The sequence below is a fragment of the Silurus meridionalis genome, chromosome 13, assembly GCF_014805685.1.
Source record: "Silurus meridionalis isolate SWU-2019-XX chromosome 13, ASM1480568v1, whole genome shotgun sequence".
Classification (NCBI taxonomy): Eukaryota; Metazoa; Chordata; class Actinopteri; order Siluriformes; family Siluridae; genus Silurus; species Silurus meridionalis.
Window position 1 is genome coordinate 24,859,206 of NC_060896.1, and position 13,791 is coordinate 24,872,996.

General features: G+C 37.2%; 1 protein-coding gene across 3 annotated transcripts in view; it reads right to left on the reverse strand.

Moving 5' to 3' along the window:
• Positions 1-13,791, reverse strand: part of cd276 (CD276 molecule) — a 102,153-nt gene that overhangs the window by 13,196 nt on the left and 75,166 nt on the right. Inside the window, exons 7-8 of one of the 3 annotated variants that reach the window (XM_046864766.1) lie at positions 10,705-10,742; positions 8,951-9,046 (exon numbers count right to left, since the gene is read on the reverse strand). In XM_046864766.1, coding sequence (XP_046720722.1) covers positions 10,720-10,742 — 23 coding nt within the window. In that variant the 3' untranslated portion in view covers positions 8,951-9,046; positions 10,705-10,719. Of the gene's footprint in view, positions 1-8,950; positions 9,047-9,818; positions 10,559-10,704; positions 10,743-13,791 lie in introns of those variants that run through there. The other 2 variants (XM_046864767.1, XM_046864764.1) reach the window with 2 other exon arrangements.

A 13,791-nucleotide genomic window follows, 5' to 3' on the forward strand; every position in this document is an offset into this window, starting at 1 on the left:
TCTGGAAATAGGGTTGTACACATGGGCATTTAAATCCTGGAACAGACTTTGTCTCCTAGTACACTCACATATACATATTTATAAGAGCTTCGTCCCAAATCACTGGTCTATTGTAAAAGTACAGTATTTTCCCAGTCTAATTTGACTGGGGAGCACAAGCCATAGAAGCACATCAGCCTTCTAGAATTTTATATTTGATATCAGGATCAGCTAGAACCAGGTGCAGTCTAAAACCAGCTTTAATAATTCACGTGTCAACTTGTATTAATACACTGACATCCTTTAGGCAAAGCTGGTCTACTCTAACAGTGACACGGGAGCCACCGCTGGTATGAAACTGATGAATATTCCCATTACGAAGAGCTAACACATGCGAGTTTGCGTATGCACACATCGCAGTGCGCTCAATGAGATGCAAACGCTTCTTAGATTAACTCCGTGTTTACAGTTTGTTTAGCATAACGCGGCACTGTTGATGGAATTTACAGAAACGCGTTCAGTGTTCATATGTACTATATTATGCAAGCATCGCTAAAATGGCAAATTGTCAGCTGACACAGGGCCGTCTGAGTCGTTTAAACAAATCATGAATTAGTAATTGAACAAAAGGTGACACTTTGAATATACACTTTATGGACAAAAGGATTGGGACACCTGACTTTCCAGATATATCTGGTTCTTTTCCAAAGTTGAAGGCACATGTCTTTGGACGTGCCAGCATAAAATTTTCCAATTTCCAACTAGGAAACTCAAACCTGTTTCAGCATGACAGCATGCCCCTGTACACAGAGCAAAGCTACTTGAACATATGCTTTTCATGGTTTGGAGTGGAAGATCTGCTACAGAGCTCAGACCTCAACCCTACTAAACGCCTTTTTGATTAATTGGAAGGCCTCCTCACCAGACCCTTATGGCTGGATCTTTACAAGCACACTCCAAAATCTATTCGAACATCTTCCCAGAAGAGTGAACGGAATTATTAGAGCAAATTGGGACTAAACGTGTAATGCGATGTTTAAAAACCACATACCGTACTTATGACCAGGTTTCTGCAAACGTTTATAGTGTACTCAAATATGAAAAAAAGGATGTGATTGTTAATACACCAACACTGTGTACTGATTGATGAAGATGAAGATATCACAAAATCTACCTTAATATAAGCCATAAAAGTGTTAAAATTCGACACGGCATGCCGTAAATGGAAAATAATAACCTTACAATGGCGAGAGATACTCTAACAAGATCAAAATTAAAAATTTTATGTAATTTTATTTTATTATTAATTTTTATTATTATTATTTTATTATTATTATTTTTTTTTTTTATTTTTTTTTTTTATATATTTATATATATTTTTCCAAACACGATCATTTTCAGGCTTCTTTGCATATGTTGTCCAATAACATTTGGCTGTGAGGTGCAAACTTTGTGGCTGCATAAAGCAGTTATAGAAGGTGGCCTTGATCTGATGAATAAAGTTTTCTTTTACCTGCTGTAAGAGACCAAATGGATGTGTGTTGCTTGTCTGGGGAAATCAGTAAAAGAGATGGCACCAGAAGGCACTGTGTGCAGAGGCTGTGTGATTCTCTGGGCAATGTTCTACTGGGAAACCCGTTGGCATTCATGTGGATGTTACTTTGACCTCTACCACCTACCTAAACCATGCAGCCCAAAAACATCCCTTGATGGCAACGGTAGTTACCAATGGCAACGACATCTATTGATAGAATCGTTTGCCCTGCCACACTTCAAAACATTCTTAGAAATGGTTTGAAGAACATAAAAGTGCCTCCATATGCTCCACATCTCTGTCGAATCAAGCGTCTGTGGGTTGAGCTGGACAAAAATCTGAACCATGGACCTTGTAACTTACAGTGCGAATGGTAAGCATATTCCAAAATATTGGGTTTTGCACTCATCATGTTATTAATTTTTCATATCAGCATTATTACTAATCTATAGCTCTTGATTGAGTCTTATGGCAACTGTTTTCCAATTCGGTTTCCCTCGCAGGTAAGAGAAGCAGGCGAGGCACCTTGCAGGGAGCTAGATTGCGAGACGAGCAAAACCCAACTCCAGGCATGTTCATCAGTTGTCATTGATCACCTGTCTTTCTCTCATCCATCCATCCCTTTCTGTTCTGCCCTTCCACTGGTCTGACCTCCCTCCTCTCAACCTTTAGGGATTGCAAGCCAGAGAAATAATTTACAACTGAAGAAATGTAAAGTCAGTCAATCTTCTTTTAGTGCATTCATCAACAGACTCGATCCAATTCCTTTTGGTTTTACAAAAGGCATAGCTCACAAACTGAATATGCACCAAGCCCTCAGCAATTTGAAGGTAATCCATCCATCATTTAGAAATGCATTAATACCAAATGCGTATATCCATATGAGACTAATTAGGGTTTTGAAAAACCAAGCTAGGTCCTGATTCTAGCCATTCCACCTCATGTATTTACAATGAGTGTGAAGAAAAAAAACACTGCAAAGCTAAACCTCCATATGGCCAATAAATAACTCAAACACCCTGTAAGACCTTGTCAGCAGATACGAGGTGGTATCAAAAAGTTTTGAAACTGGCTCTGTTTACCAGAAAGTACTTTATTTATCTACGTTTACACGCTATCACCTTTAAAATAGTCCCCTTGCAGAGCAATACAGCGCTCCCATCGTTCCTGCCACTTCTGGAATGTGTCCTGAAAGTCTTCTTTTCGAAACAGCCACCTTTAAGCTGAATCTTCATCGTGTTGAGGCCGAAGTCCATTTGGCAGGAACCCAATCTGGCAAGTATGGTGGGTGCGGAAATGAGATCATGTGGATTGTTCTCCGACGATCATCATGCACATGTTGCCTAATGATTTTGACATTTTCAGGGGTTGAGCTTATTGCAGGTCTTCCTGATCTCTCGTTCTCATCCTCGTCCAGTGATGACGTTCCGCTATTAAAGCGTACGTTGTGTCGGACGTCTCTGTGGCAGATTTTCGGAGTTTACCAGGGTTCAGGAGGAACGTTGTTTCATTTCACTGTGTGCTGCGTCAGCTATATATGATTGAAATGACAATAAAAGCTTCTTGACTTGACCGGTTTCATGCGGAATATCATGTTTGCTCTTTGTACTAACCTGCTGTACATAATAAGATGTACAATTCGGGTAAGACGGAAGGACTTTTACTAGAACCACATGCAGCTAGAAGTAAACTTTCAGATTCATGCTTTTGTTACATCTACATTAGACTACTTTAATGCTTAACTGTCTGGGTGTTCGTCTAAGTGCATTAATAAGCTTCAGTTAATTAAGAATGCAGAAACAAATAAAGAATACAGTGTCTTTGCTAGATCTAGAAAATATGACCAAATCACTCAGTCTGTCAGTCGTTTTTAATAGTGTACAGGGGCTTCCAATTAAATCTCATAGATTATAAAATACTATTACTGACATGTAAAGCACTTAACGGGCTCACGGTGCAGTTCCTGCTCCATTATGATCCCCCACACGTACTTATATCAAAAGGTGCAGGCTATTTGTTGATACCTCAAATGTAGACTACATTTGCAGGGCAGGGCTTCCCTGCTTACAAAGCCCCAAAATTATGGAACAGTGTTCTAATTGGTGTTTGGGACTGAAAACATTTATTTAGTCAAGCATTTTGAGGTTTAGTTTTAAGCAACTATTGTACATAACTTGCCATGTATTGTAGAGTAGACCAGCTTACACGCCTGCTTAAGACCATAGTTTGCTTTGGTGGAAGCAAACCCCAGACCACTATTTTCCAAGGTGCCAAATATCAGTTCTCTGGACTGCTTCAGGGCACAAAAACAGCTCTTGCATTTTACCAATCGTATCTAACTCTCATGGCAAAAAGCCTTAATTTGATTTGTTTGCCTGGTGTCTGCTTAAGCCATTAATTCTTTTTACAATATAAGCCATTTTTATTAACTAATTTGCCTTAATTCATTTGACATCATTAATGAAATATTATATATCTCATAAAGTATAATACACTTTATGGACAAAACTAATGGGACCTCTAAATAAATTAATTCAGTTGTTTTAATCAAAAGCAATGCCACAGGTGTATAAATGTAAGCACCTAGCCATGCAGTCTGCATTTACACACAGTGGTAAAAAAACAAAAACAAAAAAAAACCCTCTTCCTGAAGAGCTCAGTGAATTCGAGCATGGCACCACAGTAGGATGTAGAATAAAACCTCTGCAATGAGTCAGTTAATAAAAATTTCATCCCTCCTACAGTCCACAGTCAACTGTAAATGGAAAGTGGAAGCGTTGAGGAACAGTGACAATTCAGCCGCAAAGCAGATGACCATGTAAAGTCACACAGCAAAGCCACTGAATGCTAAGGCGCATGGCGCTCTACTGATTCTATAGCTGAAAGTTCCAAATTTGCACTGCAATTATTGTGAACACAGAATTCTGTGTGGCTGGAGCTTCATAGGATGAGTTCCCATGGCTGAGCAAAGCTGCATGCAAGCCACTGGACTCTGGAGCAGTGAAAGTGTGTGCTATGGATTGATGAATCCTGCTTTTCTGTTTGAAAGTCTGATGGGATGTCTGGATTTCTCAGATTCCAGGTAAATGTTAGCTGCCATTGGTGGAGGAGGGATAATGGTATGAGGCTTTTTTTTTTCCAAAGATTAAGCTTGACCGCTTACTTCTAGTGAGAGAAAAATGTAATTCTTTAGAATACCTAGATATTTTAGACAATGCCATGCTAGTAACTTTGTGGGAACAATTTGGAAAAGGACCTTTTCTATTCTAGTATGGCTGTGTGCCAGTGCACAAGGCAAGGCAAGGTCTACAAAGGCATGGTTGGATGAGTTTGGTGTTTAAGAACTTGACTGGCCAGCTGAGCACAACCCATAGCACGCCTTTAGGATTAAAAGCTCTGCTGGATGAATGGGCAAACATCCCTACAGAAAGACTCCAAAATGTTGTGGACAGCTTCCCAGAAGTGTGGAACTGTTATAGCTGCAAAAAGGGCAGCAACTCCTTATTAATATCTTTGTATTTAGAATGAGAGGTCAGTACAGTCCCTGCTTGTGTGATGGTCAGATGCCCCAGTTTAGTCCATACAAGGTGGCATCAAAAAGATTAAAAACTAATAGTGATAACTGCTGTCTGCGATTTCATCATGTTCAGCAAGTTAGAACAAAGAGCAAATGTAAAATTCTGTGTGAAATTGGGCAAATCTGCCACAGAGTCATTTGATGCTTTGATGAGTCGTCCGAGGTGTTTTGAGAAGCACTTCAAGAGCTGGAGAAGAACATCACTGGAAGACCTTAATGTTCAATCCCTGAAAATATCAGAACCGCCCGGCAACTTGTGCACGATGATCGTCAGAGAACAATCTACATGATCTCATTTCCGCAACCCTATTCTCCAGATTTGGCTCCTGTGGACTTCCCCTTCTCCCGAAGATGAAGATCCCTCTCAAAGGTTGAAGTTTACACACAATTGCGGAGATCGAGCACAAACCGCAGAAGGTGCTTCAAAGCACTTTCGAAAAAAGAAGACTTCTGGGACACATTCCAGAAGTGGCAGGAACTCTGGGAGCGCTCTATTGCTGTGCAAGGGAACTATTCTAAAGATGAAAATGTGTATACATAGATAAATTAAGTACTCTCTTTTAATCAGAGCTTCTGATTAAAAGTTCTTGATACCACCTCATATAGTACATTTCACAGAACGTTTTTAAAATACCTTGTTCGTTCGAGTATATTGGATTTCATATTAATGACAAATACATCTGCAGGTTACAACTAAATTTAAAAGATATTCCATCTCACTTTTTTTTTTTTTTTTGCTTGTCTTTCTTGTTCTCTCTGTCCTTCTTCTTGGAAGCTTCTTGGAATGTCAATTGCCGATATTTTAATAGTGACAGTCGAGCAGTTAAGGCAGACTTATCGGTGAAACTGTAGCAATATTTCAGAGCAATGTTCAGTTTGTAGACGAGGGGGCAGTTACGTGCCACTAATTGTCCCTGTAGGCCTTCTGGGCTGAAGTGGATTAATATTAGCATCATTATAATTCACGGAATGTCCACATCCACTGAAGTAGATGGTTACTGCCCTCTAATCTTAAATGGAGGCATGGAATTATAGCAGTATGTATATGAAGACAGAGCGCCTATCCGAAGTATGATGAATATGGAAACACACGAAGTATTCATCATTAAAATAGCACTTCGAAGTGTGCAAAGCGTCTCGCTGTAGTGCGTCGGTTTAAAAAGTCAGTAATAAATGCAAAATATGGACGAATGTCCGGGGGTAATCGCTTGCAACCCCTTTATTGAAAATGTGATGCTACAGAAAAATATAAATCACAGAAAATGTATAAATCACTATCACGCATCATTATGGTCCTTGACAGAGACTTTGAATAACGAGATATGCTTCTGTTATTAAATAAGATATGCTGCATTGCCGCATTAATTAAACAATCGATACAGAAACTGTCACACAAAAGCAACAACAATTGATCGCTTGTGATTCAGCAAAAGTTTGCGAAGTTTCTTTGCCAACTTCCGCCGTTCTATTTAAGTGACTCGAAGGTTATTAAATCTCTAGGCACTGTAAACAAGAAACCGCGGTGCACATACACAAACACACAGTACTGTGCTTATGTACAAATAACGATCCAAAGAAAACAGCTTTGGTGAAAACTGAAGTGGCAAATCAAAAATACAACTGGAGGACGAACAGCATGACTTCGTCTACAGATTAGTTTGGCCTGGAAACCAGGCCTGAGGAAGCAAACAAGCCCCTCTACTATAACACTCAGGAACTGCCTTGCCGTTGTTACTCGCATGGGTGAAATGAACTGTCTAGGTCTGCAATTATCGCTTTTTTAAACCTCCTCTACAGCATTCCCATCTCTCTTTTTCTCTCTCCCTCGCTTTCGCTCTCTGCCCCCTTTACCCACACTTTTTCTTCCTAACTAGTGCCTCTCAAGCACAAACATCTGTTCCTCTACAGCTAGAGGTGAGGCTTGTTTGCAGGAGTGGATGATTTTTGTGAGCTTTATCATTATCTATTTCTCCCGCTGGTGTTTGTGTGCTGCAGCAAATGTGAACAAGAGGAAATGAGAGCATTAGTGTATATCCAATATCTCTGTTAGCCATTACACACAAGATCTGCTGTATCTTATCTTATCTTATCTACCTACCTACCTACCTATAGGTAGGTCTATGAAATACATGCTCCTATTTTGCTTTTTTTTCCGAATATATAACATTAACCATACAATAATTTACATACAATTTACTTACAAATTATATTGTGACCAACCGCTTTGGTGAAAAGCTGAAATATTTGAAATGTTTAAATAAATTTCAGCGTTTCAGAGTATTTGCATGTTTTTACATTGAACTTTCGGTGTTTTGGGTTTTGATAAATGTGATATAATTTTTAACCCCCAGCATTGTTTTTTTTATTTCAGATCAAAAGATTTGGAGATCTAGGCAGCATTCATTTGTCAAAAAATCGAAGGTAACTTAAATATACCCACATTCACTTAAATAAAGCACTAACAATGATTTCAAAGCCAAATTTTACTTTTTAAAATTAATTTTACTTTTTTATTTTTAAATATTAAACACACACAAAAATTAAAAAATAAAGCTTCTTGTTAGCATTTACAAAAGCCACATACACACACACACACACACACATATATATATATATATATATATATATATATATATGCTATAGATAATCTAGTTAGTTCCTGCTAAACTTTCGTATCTTCTTGAACCTGGAATTTGACTATAAATTTGGTGTATTTGATGCCAATAAACAAAAACATTATAAAAAATTCAAAAATGTATCAAACACCTTAAACTAACAAAATCGTAAGTTATTGTAGTTATTTTTGATCCATCACACAAAATCTGAAATCAGATAATTTCTTGCCAATATTCCATGTCAATATCTGAACAATAGGAAAATCTGAAAATATATCTGGGAAAAAACAGCAGACATGCATGCTTAATAAAAACACCTACTACACTATAAATACAAAAGAATTGAACAAAAGTACTTTTCCAGCCACATGTGGTTTTGCATTTGTAACCCATCGTGACCTATTGCTTCTGTAACCAATAGCAATGCTTAAATATTCCAGTATGTCAATAAACAAGCTCCAATTCATTGTGGATGCAGAGTCCTTATTATAAACCAATGGTTTGATCATATTATCCCGATTATCTACTGTTTTATCTATCTATTATATTATCGATTACCTTTATATATTATATTATATATCTCACATTATACTCTTTGAATAGGCTTTGCACCATCAGAATAAATGTTACTTTGTCTATTGGGAAAATATTCATGCTAAAACACCACCCAAACACTAATTAGTCTTGCCCCAAAGTACATAAAGTCAACTTTCAGTCTATTTTTAACCCACAATGTTTGTTTCATTTAAAAGGTGAAGGTTCTTTATCAAAATCTAGAATAATAAGAAAACTACAGCAGGAGGCAGAGCATGTTTTGTTTAAGCCCTCCAGCTACAGAATAATCGTCCTGTTAATGTTCGGGATTCAGAAAGTTCAATCTTTATGTCCAAGTAGAAATCCTAGTCAAGGATTTTGTTAAATAACTAAAATCCTTTCAGTTAAATGTAGATACGGAGGTTAATTGTGGACGTAGAGAGGTTTAGCAAAATGCATTTACAAGACATTTTAAAGCACTTGATGCAGTGAGTCCTTAAAAGGATTCTTGAAGTCAGGATGGTTGAGCATCTTAATGATGATCTACGCAAGACAATAATCTAATTCATTTCCTGTTTTCTGAACAATGCTTGTGCTTTGTCTGAAAAAAATGATCTAATTTCCCTGGACATCGCACTGGCATAAACTCTGGAACAGACAAAAAGAGCAACAATCTAAAAAAAAAAAAAAAAGACAGATTTGTTCATTTGGTGTGTTTTTCCTTCTTTTATTTTTTGTAATTGAGACACGAGAGACAAGGTTTAAAAATAGTTTGTCTTGTTGATGTCGGTGCACTCAATCAGCCTCCTACGTGTCAAGGAAACAGAAACGTGGTGGGTTATTCCACAGACTTAGCAACCAGCAGTCGCCCTCTCTGATGTCACACACAAACACAGATGCACACACACACACACTCCTGCTTATTATATTAACACCTGTGCGAGAGTCTATAATGATGCAAAGCTTCAGTGATTAACGGTAACTATGCTCAGGTCTGCGAGCGCTTCAGCGGCGCTCTCTAATGACAGCACGTCGAAACGAATTTGTCATGGCAACCATTGACCTGTCTGCGTCTGTCCGGAATTAAAACATCAAGACTTCTCGATCGCAGACGCGTCCTTCATGAAATTAAGAGGACGGCGGGATTTTAAAATCGACCCCCGTTCCCCTGCGGTATGAAGGAAAACAAAACTTCCAAAGAAATCTTAAAACTACAATAGAGTGTGTCAATTAGACTACAGCATTCATTTTACATAATATAGAATATATAGAATATAGAGACATTAATATGTTCTCACTGAAAACCTTAAACATCCAACACTATATGGACAAAAGTTTGTAGACAACTAACTATATATATACTCTATATAATATATTATTACTATACTATATTATTATATTATAGTATTATTACTATATATAGTAAATATAGTATATATAGTATATAGTATACTATATATACTATATTATTACCCACTGCACCTTCTGTACATTATCACATCATCCCTGTATATATGGACCTCATACCCTATTTATCTTATTGTTACTTATTGTAAATAAGCCACTTAGGCACTTCTGGTTAGTTGCAAACTAACAAAAATTTCATTGGCTCTGTACATGTACCTTGCACAATGACAATACAGTTAAATCGAATCTAATCTGATCTAATAAGATTCATATGTGCTTTTTAAGTGTCCAATTCTACATTTAGTCCCTACGTGCCGTTACAATTACCTCCCAAACAGGTGTTCATTGAGGTTGAGGTCAGAGCTCTATAGCAGGCCACTCAAGATCTTCGAGTCCAACCCCATGTGAAACATATCTTCATGGAGATGGACTTTGTGCATGCAAAGACTTCCTATACAATTACCTGCACATGCCTCCAAATGTAGTCAGCTATATAAACAAGTGTACAAAATGTAGAAAATATAAATATAAATGTGCCTGGGAACATTTTCCTGAAAATCATTTTTATATATACTCTATAGGACAAAAGTTTGTGGTCACCTAACCATAAGAATCGTTTGTGCTTCTTGAACATGCCGTTCCACATTTAGTTCCCGTTTTCTTTCAGAATAACCTCCACTCTTCTGGTAAGATGTTCTACTAGATTCTACTACTTTCTGCTCATTCAGCCACAATGGCGTCATCAAAAATAGGTGCTGATGAACAGTAGGGTGAGGAGGCTTTTGGGGTGCAGTCAGCGTTCCAATTCATCCCAAAGGTGTTCAATATGGTTGAGGTCAGAGCTCTATAGCAGGCCCCTCAAGATCTTCTACTCCATCTTATGCAAATAGTCTGTTCTGTTTGATTTTCATGCTGGACAAAGGTTTTGGTTTATGTGAAGAGAAAATCGAATGCAAATGCATCAAAAACATCCTAGTGAATTCCCCCATTAATTAAAAAAAAATATTAATGAATAGAGTTGAATTGTTAAGAGAAATAAAGTGCAAAAAAAGGCTTACCGGTGCTCTTTGCCTTTAGCTCTTTAAAGGTGTTGCAGCTGGAAAAAAGAAAGCAAATTAAAAACTTCTGCATTAGCCATCAGGACACACACAAACACACACACACATTAACAAATGTCCTATGATTAGCAGTACGGGTTGCAAAATTCCAGATCTTTTTTAAGACTGAAAACTTTTCATGGGATTTACAGTAATAGAAATATATGGAATTTTATGGGATTTTACAAAATTGCAGGTTTGCCTATAACAGAGAAAGCTCTGGTTGGTAAATCTGGTTGGAAAAAAAGCTTGCAGGATAATTATGGTTCAAACAACCAGGTTTAATGCAATTTTAGTGGAATTTCTACCTGCACATTCATCAATCACATGCACACAGCACAATTACTGCAGGGCCACTGAAGCCACGCCCCCTACATACACACTGCATTCCTCTAGAACATAACACACATCATTTCTTGAATCCTGAACACAAAATAATGTCTAAAAAATTATAATAAAAAAATTATACTAACAATGAAAACAAAGTCAAAAATGTCATTTTTAAAATCTGTATTAGTTTGCATGCGTTAGCTTATGAACTTTTAAAAAAAATATATTTATGTTCGTATATGATACAGTTTATATACATTTATAATTAATTTCCGATAAATGTATGGTAAGTTTCCAACTTCGAAAATTCCTCAAATTAACTTCCCATAGAAAGTTTCCGGAAATGTTCCACCTTATTGCAACCCTATTAGAAATACATTTACAATCAAAGCATTTTGGCAGAAGCTTTTATCCAGAGCAACTCACATTGATACAGCTGAGCAGCTCTGGGGTTAAGAGCCTTACTCAGGGGCCCAGGAGCCAAAGTCTAATGCCTTAACCACTAAGCAACGACCTTAGTGGTTTGGTCACAAATTATGCACTCAGAAGTCGCACTGAACAACAGTTTTTCTCAGCTGCATTGGAGCATTTCTCAGATCAGAAATGAAATTCCCAAACTACTTGTTCAACCTCCACATCATTTAGTAATTTGTGCTTATCATAACAGCATTTCTTGTTGCTTTGATCAAATTGCGAATGCTTTTGTACATTCATTTAATTGATTGTTCAAGTTTATTTCTATAGCACGTTCCACAATGGACATTGTCTCAAAGCAGCTTTACAGAACATAAGAATTAAAGTAAATGATGTGTGTTTATCCCTGATGAGCAGCCTGGGTGACTGTGGCAAGGAAAAACTCCCTTAGACGATATGAGGAAGAAACCTTGAGAGGAACCAGACTCAAAAGGGGATAATAAAAGTGTGATTATAAATCTTAAAAACAATACAAAACACTGAAGATTGTGTACAAGTGTCTGCTGTTTTTACATTATCAGCTGTTTGTCATGTTGATCAAATTATACTGGTTTCACCTGAATAGTCTCAAGTCATTGAATGCAAAATGGTTAAACCAGTTGTCATCATCTAAAATTTTGATTAAACATTTTTGGTGAATGTTGAATTGATGAATCTTGAATGTCACTAATGAAGGCGAGTGAACGGCATCAGATCAACCAATAATCAACACATTCTCTAAAACAGGTCAAAGGTGAATCTCGTGAACCTTCAATTGGCAACAGAGCAAATCACAGAATTATAAATTCCAAAAATGGATGAACAACTAACAAACAAACGAACACTAGTACAGTACAGTAAAAGTGTGAATCCGGTTTGGTCTCTTGCAATCAAAATAAATGAAATATCCAATCAAATAAATTAATTTGTGCTGCTGAGACTGAGATGCCAAACAATAGGAAGTCAAATTTTTACCATTTTCAGTCACTGTGATCCAAACTGTAGTTTATATCAAGAAATCCTGAAACTGTGCAGCGTCATACTGATAACACGACTAAACATTTTGATGATTTTGTTAGTGAACGATGACAAAGGGACTTTTCGTTCTGATGGGAATGAGATGTTCATCAACACGAATACTTACTTTTGTGAGATGAACTGAGGATTTTGAGAAAAGTACAGGCTTTTGCAAGAAATCCAATGTTTTGTGCTGTTTGTACAAACTGTTTTGAGAAATGCACCGACTGGTTTGCAAATATTAAGGATTCGAGAAATTCTCCACAGCAGCTGAGAAAAAAGTCGGAACATGTCTCATAATATTTGCAGATTTTCCACAAGTTCTCAAAACTGAGGAGTTTGTTAACATTTCTATTCATTTCCCCTGACTTGAATGACTGACATTTTCCCTGAGGAAGTACTCCAGTTCATCATTGGGAGGTTATAAGGAAGAATCCATGTTTGGAAGCCTGCATGATAGAAGAAAACAAGCTGGTGGAGAGGAATTGGCAATCCGGTGAGGGTGTACATACTAAAACATACTGTTTTTCACCATAAACACAACTAATCACTTGAACATTTATTTTTTACACAATTACACTTTTTTTTTTTTTTTTACAAACATTTCAGTTGCAAACATTGCAAACCTTCACGTTGTGAACTTTCATAGATGCGAACCAATCATGGAAGTAGCTCACGTGTCTGCCGGATGTTGTCGCATGCGTACGCCCCCTGCTGCAAACAGTTGTACAGTAGTACAGTGCTCACAAACCCAGGATGCCCAGTGGTGATGTGGAGGGGAGCGTTACGAAGCGCAAAGCAATAATCATGGAAACGAACGTAAATTAAAATAATTGAGCGATTGCACTGAGGTGAAAAGATGCTAGTTGTCGCTTATTCTTATGACAAACCGCTCAACCGTCATCGCAATTCTTAAAAAAAAGACATTTACAGTATTTTTATTTTTTTATTTTTATGCATTACATTGTATATTTGCATCATTGGTGTATAAAATGTACATTGTTGGATCAGAATGGACTTACGAACATGCTTCCAGAACAGAACTGACTCATTTATTCAGCTTTTATTTGCTGTGTGTTTTGTTTTAATGCTAAACAATATAAAGCACACCACATTTTTTCAGAAGATGAAACATTACAGGGATGTAATGCAAAAACTATAATGTTAATCTAATACTATCATAATATGCTATCAAGTCACATTTGATTGCTGATTGTTGCGTAGATTGATGCGTATTATTTTGCGTCT